The sequence below is a fragment of the Rhinatrema bivittatum genome, chromosome 11 (assembly GCF_901001135.1).
Source record: "Rhinatrema bivittatum chromosome 11, aRhiBiv1.1, whole genome shotgun sequence".
Classification (NCBI taxonomy): Eukaryota; Metazoa; Chordata; class Amphibia; order Gymnophiona; family Rhinatrematidae; genus Rhinatrema; species Rhinatrema bivittatum.
The window spans coordinates 90,326,917-90,353,029 of record NC_042625.1 but is presented as its reverse complement, the minus strand read 5'-3'; the positions used below and the strand labels follow the sequence as shown (position 1 = coordinate 90,353,029).

General features: G+C 41.7%; 1 protein-coding gene across 5 annotated transcripts in view; it reads left to right on the top strand.

The window, feature by feature from the left end:
- The window catches only part of MACO1 (macoilin 1), a 105,548-nt gene extending 80,852 nt beyond the window's left edge, over window positions 1-24,696 (top strand). For 3 of the 5 annotated variants that reach the window (XM_029619438.1, XM_029619434.1, XM_029619436.1), the window contains 5 exons: window positions 13,169-13,327; window positions 14,371-14,553; window positions 15,673-15,793; window positions 18,818-18,992; window positions 22,031-24,679. In XM_029619438.1, coding sequence (XP_029475298.1) covers window positions 13,169-13,327; window positions 14,371-14,553; window positions 15,673-15,793; window positions 18,818-18,992; window positions 22,031-22,233 — 841 coding nt within the window. In that variant the 3' untranslated portion in view covers window positions 22,234-24,679. Of the gene's footprint in view, window positions 1-13,168; window positions 13,328-14,370; window positions 14,554-15,672; window positions 15,794-18,817; window positions 18,993-22,030 lie in introns of all 5 variants that reach the window. The other 2 variants (XM_029619435.1, XM_029619437.1) reach the window with 1 other exon arrangement.
- Window positions 24,697-26,113: the final 1,417 nt, after the last annotated feature.

Sequence of the window (26,113 nt, the reverse complement as noted above, 5' to 3'; positions counted from 1 at the left end):
GAATTTAGCCAAGGAAAGTCTTGCTTAACAAATTTGCTAAAAAAAATTTTGAGGGTGTAAATAAACATATGGATAAAGGTGAGCCAGTTGATATCTGTATCTGGATTTCCAGAAAGCATTTGACAAAGTCCCGCATGAGAGACGACTTAGGAAATTAAAAAGTCTTGGGATAGGGGGCAGTGTCCTATTGTGGATTGCCAACTGGTTAAAAGACAGAAAACGGAGAGAAGGGCTAAATGGTAAATTTTACCAATGGAAAAAGGTGAATAGTGGAGTGTTCCAGGGATCTGTTCTGGGCCCGATACTTTTTAATATATTTATAAATGACTTGGAAATGATCAGATCTGCCAATGACACAAAATTATTCAAAGTTGTCAAATTACAAGAGGCATGTGAGAAATTGCAAGAAGATATTGTAAAACTGGGAGACTGGGCATGCAAATGGCAAATGAAATTTAATGTGGACAAGTGCAAAGTGATGCACGTAGGGAAGAGTAACCCAAATTATAGCTACACAATGCAAGGTTCCACATTAGGAGTCTCCATTCAGGAAAAGGATCGAGGTGTCATTGTTGATACTAGGGTGAAATCTTCTGTTCAGTGTGCAGCAGCAGCCAAGAAAGCAAACAGAATGCTAGGGATTATTAGGAAAGGAATGGAGAATAAAACAGAGAATATCATAATGCCTCTGTATTGCTCCATTGTGCAACCTCATCTTGAGTATTGTGCTCAGTTCTGGTCACAACATCTCAAAAAAGGTACAGAGAAGGGTGACCAAGATGATAAAGGGGATGGAACAATTCCCCTGTGAAGAAAGACTAAAGAGATTAGGACTCTTCAGCTTGGAGAAGAGACGACTGAGAGGAGATAAGATAGAGGTTTATAAAAGGAGTGGAGTGGATCAAGTAAATGTTAATCAGTTATTTACTCTTTTGAAAAGACAAAGACCAGGGGACACACAATGAAGTTCCTATATAATACATTTAAAAGTAATAAGGGGAAATATTTTTTTTATTCAACATATAATTAAGTTCTGGAATTCATTGCCAGAGGATGTGGTGAAAGCTATTAGTGTAGCTGCATTTAAAAAAAAATTTTTGACAAGTTCCTGGAGGAAAAGTCCATTAGCAATTATTAAGGTAGCATTGCAGAAATCCACTGCTTATTCTTGCAGTAGGTAGCTTGGATTCTATCTTATCTATCCCTTTGGATCCTGGCCAATGTTGGAAACAGGATACTGGGCTTGATGGTCTGACCCAGTATGGCAAGTCTTATGTTCTTATATTCTTATGAATGGTTTTGCTGACTCTGCAGCTGCAACTTGGGAATCAAAATGCATGGTGGTGCCTCCTGCAAGCCATTTCAAGCCCACACCCTACTCCATGCAAGGGCTTCCTGTTACATGAGGCAGGAGGTCCCGCACTGAATTTTTATTCATGAATTGTGGCTGGCTATACAGGACAAGCAGTGCATAGTGGGCAGGCCTTGAATGCCTTTTAAAAATGTTGGCACAAAGGCAGCTGCTTGCATTGCCTATACCTAAATTTGGGCCTGATGACACTTGGTCGTCATTGACCCCAGTCTGTATCTGAATGGGTAGCCCAAAAATGAAAAGCTGTGTATCAGTATGGAGGTTCATTGAGCCATTCAGGCCCCACTCTAAAACACTCATGCAATATTGGTTACAAATTCTTCAGCTGGGTAAGTTTAGCAATTAAGTCCTACTTTGACAGTGATGTACTGGCAACTCCCACAGTGGACCAGGAAAGATTAGAACCCTTTGATAAGAAATTGGCATCCCAGCACTCCTATTAGAATTGCGGCAGTTTCAGTGAGTAATTTGCAAAAACCTTTCAGAAAACTGCCTCTGAATAAAGTTACCTAAGTCTCATGTTCCCAATAATTCCGTGCCTGCATCCAGACTTCCAGTCTGGCCTTAGTAGTCCTGAAAACTTGCATTTATTAGCTTTTTCTTTTTTTTTTGTTTCCTGTAAAATGTGTGTTTTGGGCAGATTAACACAATATTCCATTTCTGTAATAATAATAAAATGCCTTACTCCCAAAACAAATCACCACATGTTTGCAAAGCTTTAATGAGCACTGACAAGGAAAGTTGTCAGGCATAACATAGACATTGCAGATTTCATTAAGAACTGGAATTTTCACATTCCTTGTTAACTACTTGAACGATTCCTCTCCTCCTGTCCTGTTTGTTAGCCTTAAGCCAAAAAAGAAAGCAGTTTTGTTGCATTATAACACTCAAGCATGTTTATAATAATTAGAGATGTGCATTTGTTACATTTGGTTCTGCAGTACCTGCATACCTCGCCAACTTTATAGTACACGGGTAAAAAAGGGATTTGTGTCTGTTGCGAAATATGTGGGTACTGCTGAAATTAATGCACATCCCTTATTATATACCTATACATCTCATAGCTGTAGAAGCTTACCATATTCTAGTGAATGTTAAACCTATGTCTACTCATCCACTGGAATCGAGATTTATGAAAGGATTATAGTACAAAGATCTTCGCTTCTATGGTCCTGTCTCAACTGATAAAGCCACCTTTTAGCCTCTAGAGTCTGTTTCTCTAATGTTCTTGACATGGAAAGTAGTATTCCTCATCGCCATTACCTCAGCTAGAAGAATCGGAGAACTCTAGGCTCTCATACTCTATCCACCATATATGCAGTTCTTCTACATGCACTCACCTAAGTTTCTTCAAAAGCTTGTCTCAGTTTTCCACAGAATCAATCCATCATAATTCCTAGCTTCTTTCCAAGACCACATGCACATAAAAGAGAGAAAAAAATCCTGCACACTTTGGATTGTAAAAGAGCCTTAGCCTACTACACTCCTTTCCTTCCTTCCTCTGCACCACGTTCCACGCTTACTCCATCTCATTCAGTCTGTGTTCTCGTGGTGCCAGGTTTTTGTTTTGTTTTGTTTTTTTAAACCAGCACCACAAGATGAGCATAAGAGTATTTCAGACTCACGGAGTCCCATGAGGCAGTGGGTGGCGGTTTGGGGGGGGGGGGGGTAGGGGAAGGAGAGGGTACGAGTCCAAGAATATTTTCATTGTTGGTTGTGGTCCTCCCCCCTTCTCTTATTTAGTCATGGGAGGTCTGCAGCATATGGCTTGGTCTTGCTCCTGGATTGCCATCTAGTCAGATCGATGAGCCAGATACCAAATTTTCCAGTGTATAAGTTGCACCCTTCCATAAACATCAATTTTGCAGAAAACGTAGCTAGGTCGCACCAGTAGATAAGAGACACCTGTTTGTCCTCCGCCGGGCTCGCGGATTTGACGTAGTCGGGAAGTGAATCTGCTGAGTGTAGTGTGAGCCCCGGAAGTGAGTCTGCAGAGTGCCATGCGAGTACCGTACATGAGTGCGCTGAGTCTCGTCTTCGGTTGGTGGGGTACAGACACGCCGGTGAGACGGAAACGTTGGTCGGTGGGGCACGGATGTACCGGTGAGAGAGAGAACAAAATCTCTATATAAGTCGCGCCAGTTAAATTTTCTGGGAAAAAAAAAAGGCAACTTATACACCTGAAAATACAGTAACTGTCTTCAGCCAAGCTAGAGCCTCCCAGAACTGGCCTCTTCTGTTATACAAGTTGAGGCTATTTCCAGATATTATTTGTGCTCTTGATTTTAAAAAATTCCATTTAGAAAAGTTTTACAAATGTTAAATGCATACTTTCCTGTAACTTATTAGGTAAAGTGATAAAGTAATGTGGTTGCCATGTTAGTCGTGTTGGATCGGAAGAAATAAAGGTCAGCAAACAAGTTGTTGGTGATACCTTTTTATTGGTCTAAAATAATCCATTTGTGTTAGTCCCCTAAAAACTTGCTGAATTTATTTATGAGTAAAGTGAACAGTTTCATGCAGGGTTGTCTTTCACCTCATCCAGCCGCCACCAAATGGGATGTTTTCTACCCATTCAGTGTTTCTTAGAGTAATAAGTGTCCATCCTTGGCGCATTTTATTTTTGTGTAATCTCCTGTTGGGTGTTGTCTCTACTAGTTGTTCAGAATAATTTCCCTTTAGCTGGTTGAAGAATAAAGAATCTCATTTCTTTTCCAGATGTAGTTTTCAGGGGTTCGGAGAAATTCCCAATCATCAGCTTAAAGAATTTTAAAATTGATTTACCTGTTTTTGTAAGTGATAGGTGTTATTACTGCACTCTTTTAGTGTTCCTCCCCAGTCACAATTTATTGGATTAGCAAAGGATAAGTGACACCTTCACTCTGTTTTGCCTGTTCTGTCAGGCTTGGGCTGGTGGTAGAACTAGGTAATTATCTCCTAAAATAGTCTTTGTGAAATAAGCTGGGGAGCACAGGCCGGTTCCTAGTGCACAGATGCCTCATCCCCAAAGAAAAATGCATCCCTGCAATTTGCACAGATTGTTGATCATATTCTCCTCATATCATTTCCCAGCGTCTTTGTACTGCAGTGTATGAGTAGTGCCCCCATTACTGATTCCTCATAAACACTGAGTAAATAAAATAAGGCACTTTTGTAAACCCGAGACTTTCAGGTTTGGGGGGCAGGCAAAATGGGGCTCAGTCTGCATTTTTATGCTTGGATGTCCCTGCCTTCAGGATGGAGGGTAACGTGATACTCTTAGCATTGAGCACTCTACATGTTGCTACTATACTGTCATGATTTATTTCAATCTCTCTTCCTGGATATTTGGAATTAATTTGTAGGTGTAATACTTCAAAATGAATAACTGGTGGAAATATTTCAGGTCATTGCAGTGACAATGATTGAGCAGCTTGTTTCTCAGCATAGAACGGCAGCAAATTGTCACTTCTGTCCTTGTAAAATCAAATCTTTAAAATGTATAATGGGTATCTTTTCTTTGATCTATTATAGAAACATAGAAATGACGGCAGAAGACGACCAATAGGCCCATCCAGTCTCCCCAGCAAGCTTTTCAAACTTATTTTCTCATATTTATCTGTTACTCCAACCGCTGAGTTCAGGGCTCTTACTGGTAGCTTTTTTATTCTAATTTCCTTCCACCCCTGCCATTGATGTAGAGAGCAGTGTTGGAGCTGTATCAAAGTGAAGTATAAGGCTTAATGTTTGAGGGTAGTAACCGTCGTATCGAGCAAGTTACCCCGGTGTTTGTATACTCATACTACTCAGATCAGTGCCTTGTTAGATGTTGGCTGGATGTAAATCCTATTTCTTCATTCCCCCTGCCATTGAAGCAGTGAGCTGTGCTGGATATGCATTCAAAGTGAAGTATCAGGCTTAATTTGTTAGGAGTAGTAACCGCCGCAATAAGCAAGCTACTTCCACACTTGTTTACCCAGACTGTGCAATTCAGTCCTTTGTTGTTGTCTGAATATAAATCCTCTTTTCTTCATTCCCCTGCCGTTGAAGCAGTGAGCTGCGCTGGATATGCTTTCCAAGTGAAGTAACAGGCTTAAATTGGTTCGGGGTAGTAACTGCCGCAACAAGCAAACTACTCCCACACTTACTTGTTTACCCAGACTGTGCAATTCAGTCCTTGTTGGTTGTTGTCTAAATGAAATCCTCTTTTCCACATTTCCTCTTGCCTTTGAAGCATAGAGCAATGTTGGAGTCTCATTAACCGTGTGAATGTTTATTGAATTAAGGGTATTAATTACCAGGTAGTAGCCATCTTTCACGCAAGCCACCCCCATACATTCCCATCCTCCAGGCTTTATGGATCCACAGTGTTTATCCCACGCCCCTTTGAAATCCTTCACAGTTTTGGTCTTCACCACTTCCTCCAGAAGGGCTTTCCAGGCATCCACCACCCTCTCCATGAAGAAATACTTCCTGACATTGGTTCTGAGTCTTCTCCCTGGAGCTTCAACTCGTGACCCCTGGTTCTGCTGATTTTTTTTCCCGACGGAAAAGGTTTTATTGTCTTTGGATCATTAAAACCTTTCAAGTATCTGAACGTCTGTATCATATCACCCTGCTCCTCCTTTTGTCCAGGGTATACATATTTAGATTCTTCAGTCTCTCCTCATAAGTCATTCGATGAAGACCATCCACCTTTTTGGTTGCCCTTCTCTGGACCGCCTCCATCCTGTCTCTTTCCCTTCAGAGATACGGTCTATAGAACTGAGTACAGTACTCCAGGGTGAGGCCTGTACAAGGGGATATTTACTTCCCTTTTCTTACCCGAAATTCCTCTATGCAGCCCAGCATTCTTCTGGCTTTAGCTATCGCCTTGTCACACTGTTTCACAGACTTCAGATCGGTAGACACCATCACCCCCAGGTCTCTCTCCTGCTCTGTGCACATCAGCTCTTCACCCCCCATCGAATACAATTCTTTCGGATTTCCACAGCCCATATGCATGACTCTTCACTTCTTGGCATTGAATCTCAGCTGCCATAACTTCGACTAGTCTTCGAGCTTCCTTAAATCCCATCTCGTTCTCTCCACTCCTTCCGGCGTGTCCACTCTGTTGCAGATCTTAGTATCATCCGCAAATAGACAAACTTTACCTTCTATCCTGTCCGCGATGTCGCTCACATAGATATTGAACAGGACCGGTCCCAATACCGATCCTTGCAGCACTCCGCTCATCACCACTCTCTTTAGAGTAAGTTCCATTTACCATCACACGTTGTCTTCTGTCCTTCAACCAGTTTGCTATCCAGGCCACCACCTTGGCACTCACTCCCAAGCTTCTCGTTTTATTCACAAGCCTCCTGTGCGGGACTGTATCAAAAGCTTTGCTAAAATCCAAGTAGATGACATTGAGCGCTCTTCCTCGATCCAATTCCTTAGTCATCCAATCAAAAAAGTCGATGAGATTTGTCTGACAGGACCTTCCCTTGGTGAAGCCATGCTGTCTCTGGTCCATCAATTCTGTTGCTTGTAGGTAGTTCACTATTCTTTCCTTCAGCAGCGACTCCAATACTTTTCCCACCACAGAAGTGAGGCTAACCGGCCTGTAGTTTCCAGCCTCCTCTCTGCTCCCACTCTTGTGAAGAGGGACCACCGTCTCTCTTCTCCAATCACTCTGCACCACTCCCGTTTCCAGGGATCTATTGAACAGGTCACGCAGCGGAGCTGCCAGCACATCTCTGAGCTCCCTCAGTATCCTGGGATGAACCTCATCAGGCCCCATGGCTTTGTCCACCTTCAGTTCCTAGCTCTTCCCATACATTCTCTTCCATAAATGGAATTTTATCCATTCCGTGTCCCTCCAGTTTCTTGTTAACTGGTCTCCGGGGTCTTCTTTAGTGAATACCGAACTGAAGTATTCGTTTAATATTTCTGCCATTTCTTCATCTGTCTCCACCCGTTGATCCTTTTCACCTTTCAGTTTCAGTATACCACTTTGGACTTTTCTCCTTTCACTGATGTATCTGAAAAGTATTGAAGGAGTACTGTGCTAACCTATCAAAAAAAACAAAGAACCTTTTTATTAGACGGACAATTTTTAGGAGGTAGGCTTTTTAGATTACTGGTGCCCAGTGTGAGTGTGTTGCAAGTATGGGGGTTTTTTTTATAAAGGTGGCAGAAATCTTAAGATTATAAAGCACAATTTGACTTGAAGTATCTAAGTATTATCTGTTCCTATGCCACATGGCCCTCGTCCTCCTAGTCTGTCTGATTTATGTAATGTAGTGATTGGAGCAGAGACTCTCAGGTGTCTAGTTCAACCATTCCATTCCCTCTGCTAAAATTTAGTTTGTATATACTTTGAGGCCTCAAGTAGTTTTACGATCAGAGAAAAAAGTCATGCAAGAATGGAGGCCGGTTTGCAATAAATAATATGATGGCAAATCCCATCTTTATCCTACTGGTAATAACTTATCATTTTTGTGTTATAATCAACGAAATGTTGTAATTGTTGGGTCAGATTTGGTGTGTAATGAAAAACACGTACTCGTTAGAAACAAAACTTTAATATGTGGCACAGTCCAGTGTAAAAGTAAATAAAATTGATGTAGTTACTAATTGTTACATTGGCATCTCTGCCTAAGTGGGCTCTTGAGCATGATTTTGCCATGACTGTAAAAGCAAATAAAAAAGCATTGAAAGTGCTAAACTGCTAGCTTTTTCTCTGTAATGGTAACTTAATTGTGCCTCTTATCTAATAGAGGTAGTGAAAACGAAGCACCAAACCACCTGTTCTCCAGTGCGAGTCCAATGCTAGGACGAAGGATAGTGATGCTATGAAGAATATGATCATGAGAAAGCAAAGCTGAGCATTGTAATCAACACAGATGTACTGATTATGGCATTTCCATGTGCATTAGTATGACTAAAATATATTTTCTCTCTTAGGACTGTGCTTCAAGCTACAGGAAATTGTTTTTACTCTAATGCAAGATTTCGTTCTAGTGCACAACAAGTGTATTCTCTGTTTTTTTTCATGCATTTAAGGTTATTTTATTAACTTTACTGCATGTATTCCACAGGTCCTCATGCTTAGGTTCTTCTGTTTGATCTGATATTAAAAAAAGATCATTGTGTATGTTTCTGAGGAAAAGTGTATTTGCTTATTTTCCAGTAAAAGCTATCTAAAGCTTTTGTGGTGAGGTTAAAGCTTAGCTTGTAAAAGGTATACTTGCTCTGAGTTCTGATCTGATAGATTGCAAACGACTGAGTGCTGTAAAAAGTGAAAAACATAATCACAACTTGCTGCAAAACTACTCTGTCCCAAGTAAACACATTTTATTCAGTAGCAGAAATCTTGAAAGACTGAAAATAAATCCAAAAAATCAGAATGCTCCAACACAGTCCTTAACACACACAAGTGTCTCTTAACGGTACAAACCTTCTGAAGGTCTATAGCAAACTTATAGAAAGGGCGAAGTTTTCAGACACTATACTCCTCTGAAGACACTAACGTGGAGATCCATATTCATACGTAGTCCAGATAGCAAGGTTAGCCAGTAAACGGTATCCGGCGGTATATTCAGCCGCACTACTGCATATAGCTGGCTATCTTACAGATAGCTAAACCTAGCCGGCTAACTCTTGGGCCCAACCAGACGTAGCCGGCTAAGGCCTACAGCCATCAAGTAACAATATTTATTTTTTTTTTCACAGGAGGGGGTCCTGCTATCATGGCAGAACCCCTCCTGCAAAAAATCCTCAGTGATAGGGGCAAAGTCAGGGTGCTAGACGGCTGCCCTGGCCCCAGTAAGGGACCATAACGATTTCCAAAGGTTCAAGGTATGTGGGGGCCCTGAACCATCAATGATTTCACTTCATACCTGGGGGCGGGGGGGGAACTATACATCAACGACTTTAGGTGTCTGTACCCTCAGATCCCCACAGACTCTCATGATCAGTTTTGAAGGGAACTCTGAATATCAGAGTTAGCCGGTTAACTTGCCGTATTTTCCGCTCCATAAGACGCACCTAGGATTCAGAGGGGGAAAATTAAAAATAATAATTAAAAAAAAAAAATGGTGTGCTAAACCGGCTCTGTTCCCGGGCGTCTGTGCGTCTTACGGAGCAAATTAGGGGAGTGCATAACACTTTTTTTGTCCCCATTTCGTTTTCTGGTCTGGGGAGGGCCATTTCGGTCCATTCCCCAGATCAGAAAACTTTTATCATTCTCTTTCTGTAGGGAAAAAAAAAATCCCAACCCTTTAAATTTAATTAACTACAACCCCCCATCCTCCTGCCCCCCCCCCCCCCCAAGACCTGCAAAAGTCCCTGGTGGTTCAGCGAGGGTCCGACCAATGGCACCGGTAGCCCCTGTGACATAGAAAGGGCAAAGGGCCGTCGGCCCACGTGCAGGAGATCGCTCCTGGACCCCCGCTGGACCACCAGGGACTTTTGGCAGGTCTTGGGGGGTCAGGAGGGTGGGGGGTTGTAGTTAGTTTTTTTTATTTTTTATATTCGCTCCATAAGACGCACAGACATTTTCCCATCACTTTTGGGGGAAAAAAGTGCGTCTTTTATGGAGCAAAAAATACGGTAACTGGCTAACTCATCTCCTCCCAGTTATGCCCCCAAAACACTCCTAACTTTAGCCAGCTAAATTCTGGCTGGCTATTTATTTTAAAACATTTATATTCCACCTATATACCTAAATACATCAAAAATAAAACAGGTGTAAAATCACAATATCCAGACATCTTGTCATCATTTAAAACAGCCAATGCTGAAATGCTTCCTAAAAGAAAAACATTTTTAAAGCCTTCCAAAAGGTTTTATCATCTGAAATACTATGTAATTCTGTAGCCAAACTATTCCATTGAAATACAGTGCTGTCGTGTCTCCTGAAAGTGCACGGATTTCACTGCTGGTAACTCCAAAAAGTGTTTATCACCAGATCACAAGCATCTGTTTGGTACATGGACTTTAAAAAGATCTTTCCAGAGCTTTGGTGCAGATTCTTGCAGTGATGTAAAAATTTAAGTTAAAACTTTAAATTTCACTCTTTGTTCAATCGGAAGCCAATGTAAAGGGGAAACGTTGATCACGCAGAATTTTGCAGCATCTGAGCAGCTCTCACCCTCACTTAGAAAAACTGAGTTGCCATAGGCAAGGGTAGCTAAAACTAATGCATGAACACTAGTTCTAAAATGAGACGGATCAATGGTGCAATTGTTTCAATGTAAAATATCCAGCTGACAGCACTGATGTCAGTGATTGTTTACAAGAAAGCACTGTGTACTATTTGGCCACACTGAGTGGGCTACCTGTTTATCTGGCTAAACAGCTGGATAAGTGAGGGGCAGGAAGGGGACATTGGGTGTGGAGCTACTTATCCAGCTAATTTCGCCAAATAAGTGCCATTTTTTAGCTTTCTCCAGCTTACCCCTAGATTCATCAAAATGCTATAATTTTCGCATGGATAACGCCCGCGATAAGGAAAAAGGGCATGGCCGTGATCATTTTAGCGCACGGTGTGGTAATTCTGTCTTAGCAGCGCTTCACATGGGTAGTTTATCACAATGGGGCCGATTTTTAAATTTTGCGCGCGCTACCCGACGCGCACAAATGTACACCCGATTTTATAACGTGTGCGCTGCCGCGCGCATGTTATAAAATCCGGGGTCGGCATGCACAAGGGGGTGCACCTTGCGCGCGCCGAGCCCTAGGGGAGGCCCGATGGCTTTGCCCGTTCCCTCCAAGGCCGCTCCGATTTCGGAGCGGCCTTGGAGGGAACGATTTTTTTGGTCCCCCCCCCCCCCTACCCAAATTCCCCCCCCCCCACCTTGTTTCGTAGAGTTACGCCTGCCAGAGGACTGAAGGTCGTAGCTCAGTCTGTTAGACTGGTGCCCATGTTTTGAAAATCATTGATGTTTGTTTCCATGCATGGTGTAGCAGTAAGAGGGAGTTCAGACCCATGGCTTCAGGGTGACCAAAATAAGGGGCATGGAACGGCTGCCCTATGAGGAAAGGCTAAAGAAGTTAGGGCTGAACAGTTTGAATAAGAGACAACTGAGGGAGGGATATGATAGAAGTCTACAAAATCATGAAAGGACTTGAAGAAGTTAATGTAAATCGGTTATTTACTCTCTCAGATAACAGAAGGACCAGGGGGCACTCCATGAAGTTAGCAAGTAGCTCATTTAAAACAAATCGAAGAAAATTCTTTTTCTCTCAGCGCATAGTTAAACTCTCTGGAATTCATTGCCAGGGGATGATGTGGTTACAGAAGTTAGTGTAACTGGGTTTAAAAAAAGGTTTGGATAAGTTCCTAGAGGATAAATCCATAAACTGCTATTTCGGTAATTAATAAGCAATAGTAGCTTGTGATCTATCTAATGTTTGGGTACTTGCCAGGTTCCTTGTGGCCTGGATTGGCCACTGTTGGAAACAGGATGCTGGGCTTGATGGACCCTTGCTCTGACCCAGTATGGCATGTTCTTATGATCTTATGTAAACGTTGCGAGAAGGAACGTAACGCTGAGATTTACAGTTTTAGAGGGAAGCTGCGTCCTTCCAGAGAGCTACACAAATTGAAAAAAGCTCCTTGTGAAAGAAAATAAATAAAACCTTGCTTTAATTGTACTATGTTGGCTCTCCTTGATGCAACATTGTTAGTGCTTTAAAACAAAAAAAGCCTTGACAGCATAGAGAGAGAACTCCTACTTAACAAACTAACTATATAATGCTGTTCATAAAATTAAATGAGAGAGTCAGAGTTGGAGCAAGTCTGATATTGGAACAAACTGAAAATAAGTTGTGCTTAGTAAGTTGTAAAGCCAGAGAACATGTAGCAGCATCGTTTCTCTGATTTTGATACCTGACACATTGCCTATAACTTTACATTTTCACTTTGGTCCAGCAGTTCCCTCCTGCTCCTTTGCATCCCGATCAGAACGGGCTTTTCTGTTGAGCTGCAGTGCCAGGAGATTTCATGCCCAAGTACTTGGAGGAGCGGGTTTCCCTGTTTTTATATCCAAATTAAGCCCAGCCATTGCAGCCACAATGTGGAACCAGGGGCCAGAAAATGTGGCTCGCGCTGGATCCTTGCTGACCTGTCCGAGAGCTCTCCTAGAGACTGTGAACACTGCCTCCACAGCAACCCGGTCACAGCTAGAGTAGAAATCAAATCCTGCTCTTCTGCATGCCAGCAACCCTGCCTTTGTGTAACTTTTATTTTATAACATTTTTCAAATATTTAACCTGTTGGGTTATTTTATTTTTTTTGTACTTTAAAATATAGCTTGGGCTAGAAATGCATGGTTTGTTTTTTTTAATTGATTTTCAAAAAAATTGGTTTCAAAGAGAATCTTCAAGGCAGTATTTTTAACACTAATTGCTAATGCATAGTAAACTTCTTGTAATATCTGGCAGATCTGCGGATGTCTGTAACTTATGAAAATAATCAAGCTGTGTATATTATGCAGGGTGCTATTAATAGTTAAATGGTTACAATGTTTCTGTACAGTCAGTGTTTGATAGGTCAAACCGTGTTTAAATGTACACTAAGAAACTGCTGCTTATGACCGCCAATGTACCTAAGGCCTGCTTAAGAAACTTAAAAAAACAATTTTCAAAATTTTAGATGATTTTAGTGAATGATTTTTCTTTTTCCTTTTTTAGGTTATCTGTGTGTTCTCATTTGTGGAATTTGACAAACTGCATCTGATGTGATGCTTCACTGCCCCTGTTTTCTAGTTAGAAAAGTCTGTGGTTTGTTTGTTTTTTTTTATTTTAAATGGGGTTTTTTAAATTTTACAGGTTGGAACAGGATATTAAAAAGCTGAAAGCAGACCTGCAGGCAAGCAGACAGATTGAGCAGGAACTGCGCAGCCAGATCAGCTCCCTGAGCAGCACAGAGAGAGGGATTCGCTCTGAAATTGGGCAGCTCCGACAAGAAAATGAATTGTTACAGAATAAGTATGTCCTGAAAACATCCCCAGCTCTGCCTCGGCAGTAAAAACATTATTTTTTCCCAAAAGAATGGAAGATATTGAACAACATGCAATCCTATCATTGTTTGTCATGAGGACAACTGTACAAGAAACTTCTCTCCCTATGTGTGGTGTGCACTGCAGGCCAGGAACCTCCCCACCCTGCGCCCTTGCCAAGAAGATGCCTTATTTTAATATTAACATGGTTTATAATCCAGATGTTAATACTCTGTAAGTAGCAATGCAGGTTCTGCCATCCCCAGGACAGCATTCCTGACTTCAGGGAAGGATTTATATTTCAATAAAGAGAAAATGAAAAAGTCTTCCAGAAAGCATTATCCAATCTTCTTGCATTTAGAACTGAAAATCCTGCTGTGTAGCTGGAAGGCAATGATGTAACAGCCTAGCCCTGATCAGTCAGCCGCTGTCACTGTGCTCATTGGCATGGCAAAAGCTGCCTTGATGGTCGAACCACAACAGTTTGAAGCTGCTGTATTCTGAGTTAAATTAAAGTGTTTTAAACAAATGCCATTTACACACAGCATTAGTGAAAACAATGTTTGTCCTGTCATGAAACTGATGTTATGGCTGCAGAGGAGAGAAGTTCATAACTAATTGGTAGGTTTTCTGTTTGCTACAGAGGATTACCCTTCCCAGCCATGTCCCCAAGTAGTTTGTTTCTCCTCCACGTCTCTTTAATGGCATATTTTAATGGCCTGGTTATACAGTGGCATCACTTCAGCCAGGGGATCTACAGAAGACAGAGCTCTTTTTCTTGCTTTTATTTCCACATTAACAGTAGTGGGAGTGTGAACAAAAGCTTGACTACTTAAATGCAGAGCTGATATGTAGATATATCTATAGATAGATTTATATATTTCAATCACAAAACTCCCCCCCCCCCCCCCCCCCCCAAAAAAAAAAAAAAAAAGATATATGTGACTGAAGTAAGATCTAATGTTGCTGAAAGGGGTCAGGTGAGGATTTAAGAAGAGGCGGCAAAGCTTCAATGGGTCTGTTTTTCCACAGGTTACATAATGCTGTGCAGCTGAAACAGAAAGACAAACAGAGCATCAGTCAGCTGGAAAAGAAACTGAAAGCTGAGCAAGAGGCGCGGACTTTCGTAGAAAAACAGCTAATGGAGGAAAAAAAAAGGAAGAAATTAGAAGAAGCTACAGCTGCTCGTGCGGTTGCATTTCATGCTGCTACCAGGTATCGCGCCCTCGTCCCACTTATAATGCACCAGGGGCCGCCACGCATTGTCCCTGCATGCAGAGGCATCGTTCACCGCAGCCTGGCCAGGGGAGCTTTTCCTTGCATCAGTTTAATAGGAAAAAGTCATTTAAATAACTTATGAATAGATTTTTCGGCCCAGCCATTCCTCAATTGGGAGCCTTGTGCCAGGGCTCGTTTTGGAACCTTGAATTCATGGGCTTCATATGTGGTCAAGGCTTGTAGCACAGCTGAGTTTAAAATGTGTTTGAACACGTTCTGAAAGAATAGTCCATAAATAATTGGGCAGGTAGACTTGGGAAGTTGGCAACAAGAAATGGGAGTGGAGGAGTAACCTAGTGGTCAGAGAAGAGAGTTTATAAACCAGCAGAACCAGGATTCAAATCCCACTGCTGCTCCTTGTGACCTTGAGCAAGTCACTTCACCCTCCATTGCCTCAGATACAAACTGAGGCCTAGATTCATCAGTTTTCTATAAATTTTGTGAGAATAGCACCCGGAAATAATTAAAAAAAAAAAAAAAAAAAGGCTTTTATCACATTTTGGGCTGCTGGCGAGAGAGAGAGAGCGCCTCTGTGGAGGTCCACTGATTTGTGAACTCTTTATACCACTGTAAGAGGGGGCATTATGAACTCGGAGTGGGATCTTCAGAGTTATTTTACATGCACAGTTATATGTACAAACAGCACACTTACCATCAGTGAATATTTAATGTGATTTGGAGTGAAGAAAGGTGAAAGAAGAGTAGATTTATCCCATGCTCTCTCTACCTACCTTGATTGCAGCTAGGTAGACAGTGTATCAAGCTAGGTAGAGAGAGCATGGTATAAATCTACTCTTCTTTCACCTTTCCACTCCAAATCGCATTAAATCTTGCATGATAACTGGTACTGAGTTTGTTCTGCACTGGCAATGTGTATGAGGAGCATTAAAACAATTCTTCTATAATTGCAAGCCACAAATTATTCACTTGCACTTCCTTCTGACTGTTAGGTTTTATTGCTTTTAAATCTTTAAAATTCCCCAACATTTGAGGAGCATGAAAAAAGTGTAGTTTTGCTTGCTGCTGTTCTTACTGACCCCTTATTTCACCAAGCAGAGGGGAGTGTACAGAAACATTGAGGAGTCGCATAAGAGACCTGGAGACAGAATGCAAGAAGTTAACAATTGATATGAAACTTAAAGAAGACCAGATTCGAGAATTAGAAATGAAAGTTCAGGTAAGGATAAAATCCTGCACGCGAAAGCAGGTTTTAAAGCTGCTGCGCTGCTTGCAGACCTGCGAGCACTTTGTATCTGTGGGCTGCATTCCAGTTTTCAAAGAGAAACTCCCTATGGCGATTTTTCCCCTTTTGACAATTCCTTAGCGGCCAATGCCGCAGGGAATTTTATTTTTTTATGCTAAATAATTTGTAGGTGCAAAATACGCAGGGTGAGAGAGAGAAGTTTTTGTGCTTCCTCCGCCCACCCCCTCCCCCCAGCTAATCCATGACCCTCTCAGAGAGGCTGGAAATCAAAGGTTTCCAGGCATGGAGAGAAGGGGATTAGTTTTCATTTTTGGGTGGATGTGCCTCCTGTTTGAAATGTTTTTTGTTTAAACATTTTTATGAGTCTCTAATTTATTGTATGTTCTGTTTTTCAGCTTTTGAAAAGTTCTTTTTGTTAGTATGGTTTTACTATTGTAATATATTTAATATTTCTTGATTTTGTTGTTTTTGTTTTATGAGACATGATGATAATTCTATTTTTCTATTGTTGCGCTTCGTACAGAGTCTGGCTTGTGGTGACTTTTGTTAGATTCTGGATCACCGGAGGAAACTAGGTTTTTATCGGTGGCAAAGGAGTGCCTGAGACAGAGACTTAAGACTAAAGGGCTTATTCGCTAAGCTTTAGTATTTTTCCCAGAGGCTAGAATAACTCAAGGTATTTGAAATACCTCGCGTTATATCTGCGTTAGGCTGTTTATTGCATGGCAAATGGCCTATTATGGTTTAGTGATTGAAGTCCTAAGAGTTAAGAGAGGCTGATGCAATAGCTAGCGCACAGGTTAACTCTCTATTGGACATGTGTTTTGGACGTGCTAAGCTAACACCCAATGCTAAAACGGGATTAGCGCATCCAAAACTTGCGTCCAGTCGAACGTGTAGCTAATAACATTCATCACATGTAAATTCATGTAGATGAGGCTATCATCCATTACCCCGGGATGCAAAAAATGTCTGTGTCCACCTTGCCCTGTTTCTGGTTTTTTTTTCCAATATATCTTTATTGAGGCATACATCCAGAAAAAACATAACTCTACAAATCAGTATAAGAGATGAATAGTAGTACACCTACACATTTCTTTTCAACAATAATGAAAACCACCCTCCCACACCCAAGTATATTCAAAGAACTGATCAGTTCTCCCCAAAAGCACAAAGCTTAGGCCACAGATAATCAAGGAGCAGAACCCATAGAGAAGTCACCTTGCCCTGTTTAATGCAGAAAATGTATAAGGGTAACCGGACACTGTACAGTCCGGTCAGGCAAGACCAGGGGCCAGTCAGTGGTGGCAGCCTGGCCGTGCTCCCATCACCTGCCTGTCTTCGGGGCTCAGTTGACTCCTCCTCCTCCTCCTCTGCCTCTCCCCCACCTATGCAGCACTTGTTTCTACTTCACGCTGTGTCTGCCTGGGAGTCGCAGAGGAAGAGGAGAGTGAGCCCCAAAGACAGGCAGGAAGAATCTGCCTATGAAAAGAAAATCTACACTCTATTTTAAAAGTGAATGGGGGGGGGGGCAGTATCCGGTCCTTCTCCATGGAAAAGCTGGCAACCCTACTGGCCCTGTGTGAATGCAGCTCCAAATTCTCGTGCTTTTTCAGCAAAGGACGCAGCTCTTGTGCAGTGTGCCTTAATAAAACTGGAAGAAGCAATGTGCTTTTCCTTCAGAAATGCAGCACTGAATCCATTCAGCACCGATTCGATTATACAAAGGTTCAAAACAAGCGGGTGACTCTTCCATTTTTTTTAGCCAGGACATCTGTAATATCATTTAGTTGTCCCAAAAGGCTTGGAAGTATTTTATTGAATTTGAAGGCCATCAAACCCATGACCTGTCTGCCCAAAAGAGAACTAATCTTCTCAAACACTTCAGAATTTTCATTCTCTTGGCATTAAAGAGGCATTAATTAGCAAGCCTGCTGCCTGGCAGTGTAAATTACTAACAAGCTCTTCAAGGGTCTCTCCCTGCTCTTCTACTTAGGATACATTTTTGTATTACAGTAAGACGCTTTTGTTAAAGTAGTATTTCAGCATTGCCACTTCCAAAGTTTGCTAGGCTAACATCCTCTCCACTGGCACAGAGCGCCAAAAGCAGTGATCTTTATCTCTGCAGTTTGGGGTTTGCTACTCACCGGGAGCTGCTGTTCCTCCTCCGGCAGACTTCAAATCGTTTCCCAGATGCCGTGTGACATTCCCATCCACATGATTTTGAGGATTATTTCGAAGAATTTTACCATGACCACTAAACGGTTCCCTGGGCAGCTGAAAATTACCCTGCCCTTATGTGGGTAGAAGTACCTGAGCTGTTCTACCTGGGAAGATTTTTGGATAATCTTATTAAAGAAATACAATGCCACTTCATGGCTGCTTTGTATTTTAAGCAGGGAGTGTACTGAGCTATTGTTTTCTTTTTAGGTCTCTCTCTCCTATTGTCATTCTAGCAAGGCTGAGATACACAAATAGATCTACTATTGGGGATTTTTTGGTATTTGTGACCTGAACTTGTTACTGTCACAAAATGAATGGCACATCTTTTCAACAATAATGAAAACCACCCTCCCACACCCAAGTATATTCAAAGAACTGATCAGTTCTCCCCAAAAGCACAGATCCTAGGCCCCAGATCCCCAAAAGCACAAAGCCTAACCCAGTCCACGATGCCACGTGTCCCTCTTATGAGATCACAGATGTATACAAGGTTACCAATACTGTAAATTGTTGTAAATACTTGCTATCTAATGTTTTATCAGCTTGTTCACTATCCTTCCTTGCTTCTCTAATGTTCCCCCCCCCCAAAGTTACTTTCTCCTGTTATGATGTCATTTCCGATCTTTCGTTAATATGTGAACCGGTGTGATGTCCCCACTAACGCCGGTATATAAAATTTCTTAAATAAAATAAATAAATAAATCGTATTCCATTGTTGTATTTTAAGTTTTTGCTCAGAAGCATTTTTTTTTTTTTAATTGTGAATGATTGCAGGAACTTCGGAAATACAAGGAAAATGAGAAGGATACAGAAGTGTTAATGTCTGCACTTTCAGCCATGCAGGATAAAACACAGCACTTAGAAAACAGCCTAAGTGCAGAGACAAGAATCAAGCTGGATTTGTTCTCTGCGCTGGGAGATGCAAAGCGACAGCTTGAGATTGCCCAAGGTAAGATCCTCCTGTCTGGTTAACATGCCTCACATAATGAGAATAAGGAAATATGTTTATTTTTCCATTTAATAAATGGGTTTTGCATCAAAAATAAGTGCTTCTATACACATCTCTGCTTCCTGTGCTGTGTACTGTACAGCTTCAAAATGTCTGTACCAGACCTTCATAGGGAGCATACCTGTCAAGCATGTTTTCTGTAGGTGATTATAAAGGTGTACCTTTTAGGCTATCAGTGTGATATGTGGTAATGGCTGAATCCTTTTGCTACAGGTAACACCTTTTGAAGGAAACTATATGACCTTAACTGGTGTTTCCAGAGTAATGCCCCAATTCCTTTTGCAACAAGTGATAACAGTTTTTCAAGAGATTCCTTGGGTACATTTTCAGGATAACATTCACACAAATGTGCACGGTGGCATCTACGCAAATGTATGGCTTTGAGCAAATCTCTGCTGGCATTTTATATAACCTGTGCGTACGATGTACATGCTCCACTGCATGCACACGTATGTAGGCTTACTCACAAATACGTTCTTTCAGTGCACTACGTGTATCTCAGTGCATGGAACGTGTGTACTTTTCCTACTTTTTTATGTATCTGATTTTGTCATTTTATTCTTTGGGGCATCTTCAAGCTGTAGACGGTGTAATTTTTATTCCTGATTTTATGTATTCTCTGAGGACAAGCAGGATGGTAGTCCTCACATGTGTGACATCATCAGATGGAGCCCGATGCGGGCATGCCTTATACCACGTGTCCACGCAGGGTCCCTCTTCAGTCTTTGTTTTTCCCGCAGAGCTGTCTGCATCACGGTTGGATTGAGCTCCAAAACGTTGGCTTTTTGTGGTTTTTCACTCTGTCTTTGAGACTCCGTTGTAGATTCCTTCTCGGTACCTCCCCATAGTGTCCCCCAGTCAGGGTTTTTGGCTTTCATGTAAGTTTCCTTTTGCAGTCTGTTCCCCCTGTGGTGATGGTGCCTCGGTACCCGTTCTCCATCAGCACCCGCCGCCATCGTTCCGTAATTTTTCCCAAGTTTTCCACCCCATCAAGGCCACGTCTGGCTACCGCCCCCAGTGCCTGAGGACCATGTTGATCGCCGATCCTCATGAGGTTTGTATCCTCTGCCTTGGGTGCATTGCATGACGTCTGAGGTTGCTACTTGTGCACCCAAATAATCGCGAAGGGACTTTGACTCGACAAGATGGACACCCTCTTCAGTTGGAAGAAGTCCGGGCCATCGGAGGACCTCAGAGCCACCGTTACCACGACGTCGGTCAGAGACTGATTGTTAATCTCCTGCAGGCCGAGAGCATCGGGCTCATCATTCTTGACCTCTGTATCTGGGAAAGACCAGGCCGAGCAACATGGGAAGACCCAAAAACATCGGCGCCAGTCACCGTCTCTGCATGGGGAAGCACCGGCTTTTGCTGCAGTGCCCCCAAAACAACCCAATGGCGAGGAGTGCACAGCTTCATCGTGTGATGGTCTGTGCCAGTCACAGGATGTCAATCATCATGAAACCCACCCGCCACCCTGCAGAGTTGGGTTTCTCCTGTTTTTTTTTATTTTATCGAAATCCTACATTTCGAGACTGAAGAGGGACCCTGCGAGGACGTGTGGTGTAGGGCATGCTGGGCATGCTCAGTGTGCCTCGTCAAGCTCTAGAAACTTTGACATAAGTTTTCTGCATCATCAGGTACCATCTGATGATGTCACCCAGGTGTGAGGACTAACAACCTGCTATCCTCGGAAAACACCTGTTACAGGTAAGCAACGCTGCTTTCTATTGTGTGTGTTTCTATTGTTAGCTGCCTGGGGTCTTTGGATGTTGATGGCATATAAATATAAGAACCATAGCCATAATCTGATTTAAAAATATATGTATGAAAATTAAAGTAGGATTTGCATATGTCGGCATATTGCAAAACATGCATGCATGAAGGAAATTACCAGTTTTCCCAGTTAGTCCACCAGTTCTCTTAGTCCTTCTCCAGGGCATTAAGAGATCCTCCAGACCTCCCACCCAGTCAGTACTACAAAATAAACATGGTTATCACTCATGCCAGAAAATTAGCAGGTAAAATTGTATGTATGTAATTAGCAAACCTATGTGCATAAATATCTCTTAAAAAAGCAACTTATTTGCATGCTAACTTTTATAAAATATGGAATACGCGAGTAGAGGCTACTAATGTGCATAGATGCTCATTTTTTCTCAGGTAATGTTTTGAAAATTCACCCCTTAGTCTTTGCCAAATATACCTCTGTCGCTCGTACCACGATAGAGCCATACTTGTAAAGGTTTCTTGTTGGGCACAAAATCAGAGAAACCTTTACTGAATCAGGCCATTAATGCTCGTGCCAGGAGGGTGATGGATTGTATGCTGCACACTATGGAACAAATAATGCTGATTACACCTGGGCAGCACTGCCTTGCACTAGCAGGAGATGACTTCTTATCATCCAGAAGCTGGAAGACATTTTATATACAGAAATAATTGATCTTGTAAACTTATAGAGGGAAGATGTTTTCTTTGTATATTGGTCTTGGCAGACTGTGTTAGTGGTAGCTCTTCATGCGCAAGCTAATGTTTCTCTAGTAAGTAAATGATTAGTAATTCTTTACCTTGGGGCCTTCTGCTAAATTCTGGGCAATGCCTTCTCCAGTCCTGCAGTTGTGATACCTGTGGCAGTAGTGCAGATGGGATTTGCTCTCCAACATTATCCTCATTTCCCCAGTGCTGGTCTCGTGCTTTCTTGAATTCCAAACCACCTGCCCTGAGTTGACCATTCCTTGGAAATAATTGATTACACTGCTTCTAGCCCCATGACCCCTTGTTCTGGAACTATTTCTCTCTTCTGTACTCTGTAAAGACATAGTTACTGGTGGTAATTTTCAAAGGATTTACATGCACTAAAGGACTTTTGAAAATTGCTCCTTTTACACAGGTAATTCCTTTGTAAGTATACTCCATAGGACTGAATTTTCAAAATGTTTAAGTCTGTCCTAATTGGTGTGTGTGTGTTCTTCCAGGGCAAATCATTCAGAAAGATCAAGAAATCAAGGAGCTGAAACAGAAGATAGCCGAGGTTATGGCAGTAATGCCTAGCATCACCTACACAGCAGCCAGCAGCCCCCTCAGCCCCGTTTCCCCTCACTACTCCTCCAAGTTTGTGGAGAGCAGCCCCTCTGCACTCGATCCCAACGCTTCGGTTTACCAACCTCTCAAGAAATGAATGCACCCTCCGGACGGCATCACACAAGACTGTCTCTCGCAGTCGAGATAAAATTGTGTTGTGTGAGACTGTATTTGTTGTAGTTTAAACAGGAACGAGCAAACAAACAAAAAAGAGAACATCAAGGTTTGACTAGACTTGCCCATCAGTTTTTTTTTTCTCTTGTAAATTTTTAGGAAACCCCACAGAACTTCAGTTTTGTTTCTTTTCTTCGTCTTAACCCTCCCCTTCCCCCTGCCCTCCCACACTCCCCTTTGGCCAATACAGTGAAACGACTCAAGTTTAGGGTTTAGGTAGCCAATTTATTTTTTATTTTATTTTTTTTAACTTGTGAGGGCTGTGGCGTGGTTTCCTCTTGACAGCTCAGTGCTTTGCTTGATTCCGAACCCTTTCTTGTGTTTAATGAGGCTTAAGCAACAGAGTTGGACTTTTAAAACGAGATGATTGACGGCTGTCCTCGTGTTTGAGAGTGAAAGGGTTAAATAATTGAACAAAGCTTTGATTTCTGACTATATTAAAAAAAAAAAAAAAAAAAAAAAGAATAATAATGGAATGTGACGATGTGTGTTGCAGAAAAACAAAATCCATTTTATTTGCCCCTCGATGGACCAAACAAATTTAAGGAGCAGCGATTTAAGTTGTGATGGGAAAGGAATAGATAATGAGAAATAGCTGGTAATGTGCTGGTGATAGTTGTGTGAAATATTTATTCCCATAAGTGTGTTCTCAGTAATTGACGATTGCTAATAGTCTTGTTCACAGTGCCTTGGGAAAAGACCTTCAAGAGGAAACTTAATTTAAAACATTTTATTTTTCTTCCCCTTCCTCAGTCTCTCTCTCCCTCCCTGTTCACAATCCTCTACCTTCTTTCTCTCTCAAGCTCATTAAAGGGTCTGATTCCAATCCTACATCTTAGTGGGGCTGTTCATGACACAAGAATTTTTGGTTTATTTTTCAAATCTGCAGTGTTCTGTAAACTTTCCTTGATTGCATTACATCATGGAAGGCATGTTACTACTACTACTACTACTATTATTATTATTACCACGGAAAGCATTCTGGTTAGTGTGGATCTGTGCCGTACATAAAAGCAGCACCCGTGCAGCTGCAGCCCATGGACCACATCTGGCCTGCTGATCAGTTTGATCCAGCCTGCTCTGCTCCTGTTCACTGCTCTTATTTGTGCCTCACTCCCCTTTGGAAACAGCTGACCACTCATGCACTGTCCCCACCTCCCTCCAGAAACAGCTGATCAATCATTCCCCCCCACACCCCTGGAAATAGCTGATTGCTAATGCAGGCCACCCCTGCTGTAGCCAGTTAAAGCAGCACGCCCGCCTTAGCTGGCTGTATTTTTGTACAGTCGGCTAATACTGTGCATGCATGCAGATTGGTAGTACTGATGGCACCATGCACTTGCATTGGGATAAGCAGTGAACATTAATCCTAGGAAAAATGATTGAAAAGAGAAAACACCACTCTTTTTTTTTAATTATTTCCCGTGTTTGAGTGGACAGTGGTGGCTAACGAGCGTGATTGATGGAAGGGGATAGCCTTTCTAAATGGATGCTTCACAGTTAAAAATTTGACGTACAAGCATACGAAGAAACTTTTTTTCAGTAGTTTGTTAAAAAAAAAAAAAAAAAAATCATGTGTTTAATTATACTTCCCTGCCCCTCCCCCCAAAATATGACACTACATCTTGGCATCATTGAGTGGCCGTGCTTACGCCTACTGGCGTACTTTGGGCTAGCTAAACACGCTCCTTGCTAAAATGGACTTGTGCTTTAACAAAAAGCTACATTTCAGGTGGGGGGGGAGAGGGGTCTGCCCTTGAAATTATCTTGTTTGACAGTGAAGAGTGCTGAAATTATCAGCTTTTGTGCCAAGGATTTTTTTTTTTTTTTTAGATTTAGAAAAAAATCATACAAAAATTTCAGTTGAAATGTATGTTTTATACATTAGTAAAAAGTGTTTGCACTTGTCATTTTTGAAGTGCTTAAGAATTTGGGGGAGGGTGGGAGAGGGAAAACCAATTGTATTGGAAATTAACAAAATTGTAAACCAAATATTATGTTTCAGTATACCTGCGGTACACATGGGAAGGACAAAGTTCTTTGACGTGGTTTAAGGAATTCATGTTTGACATGTATGCCTTTTTTTTTTTTTTTTAATGAAGTGGAACAAGAAAGTTGGTTTAAAAATAAGAGTATTAAGGATTCATAATTTTTATTGAATATCTTCTTTTGGGATAAAACTTCTAGCTTTAGCAAGGTGTGTATGTTGCTGTCCATATGCCTTTTTGAACCATCCTTGTGTAAGTGTCGCCATGAAAGTGTTACTCAGAAATATCACAGGTTTTCTGCTTTGTGTAGAACATGGAATATTGTCCCCGACTTTGTGTTAAAAAAAAAAAAAAAACTCTCCCCATTTTGCTGCCTTTCTGGCACGTCTTACGTTAAATTACTTGGTCTTGACTGCATTTTTCTTTTTTTTTTTCCCTGTGGGGTTTACAAAGAATAAACATTTTCTTGCAGATACATTTTTTTTTAAATATTTTTATTGTATGCAAATAGTAATGCAATTACAGATACATTTCTTCTGTGAGAGGGCAATTTTAAAAGCCATTTCTGTGGGTAAAACAGTGCTTTGCCAGCAGGAAGGGCCTGTTCTGAAACCATCCTCCCGATATGTGGATAAACCTGCGCATAGGGCCTGTCTGCACTGAGCAGAGGTGCACCCAGGAGAGGGGTTGGGGGTTGCAGTTATGTGTGCACTTTTTAATTTTCAAAACAGTGTGTGTATCCCCTGTCCCCTCAAAAAAAAAAAAAAAAACCAACCCTCTGCTCTACATACACAGCAGGTATAACTGGGTGGGGGTAGCTTCCCTTTGACAACAGATATAAAGTCTGCAGTTAATTTTCTTTAAATCTATGCATGTTGTTAAATTAGCCCCTCTGGAATAACTTTTTAATATTCACATAAATTACAGCAATGATCAAAGGGAAAATCTATGTATGCTATCCCTCTTGAAAATGATCCCAGCAAAACTGCCTGCACAGAGTTACACCTGCACAGAAGTGCTAGCCCTGCCCCGGGGAAGGCCTCCGCTCAATTCACATGGGGCAGGCAATTTCCACGGGTTTGAAGAGTCCCTCCCTATGTATAAAGCTGGGATTAGAACTGGTTTGGCTGGCTTGCAATTTTAACATCTAGTACAGAATAATATGAATAGTCCTATACCAGTGCTATGCAGCAGTAATGTAATGCTGCAAATTAATAGATGATTGATTTCTCTTTATCCTGAGGTGGAATGATTTCCTCCACTATCATTTGATTACTTGTAGCTTTAGCTTCTCTTTTTCTTCTCTTTGATGTGATTCCCATAGCAGCATTTGAGGCAGCAAATCAAACCCATTCACCCTGAAAGTTGGTGATGACAGCTGCTGGTGTACAGTGTTTATTGCATTTTCCGGAAGGATAGCTCTGCCGCCTGCTCAAAATCTGAATTCCTATACTGGGGTCATTTGGAAGGCTCTGGTCACACTCCTGCCATCGACTCGCAGTGGCACATATTTTTTTTCCTGTCAAAGCCTTGTGCTGTAGGATGCACTGCAAAATACAGTTTGCAGCTGTCCTGGTTCCATGCATTCGCCTTGTGGGATGACTGTAAAGTTATCCCATTCTAAGAACAGTGAGAAATAGTTTAGGAATGAGGGGGCTGCAGCAGGAAATTTGGAAGCTAATCATAAACCTACATTTTGTAAAGGAGGTGATTTATATGGGTCTGACACCCCCCCCCCCCCCCAAAAAAAAAAGTCCCACATAAAGTACTGAGTACAGACTTATTACTGGGAGCTTAGTTAATGTTCTCATTTTT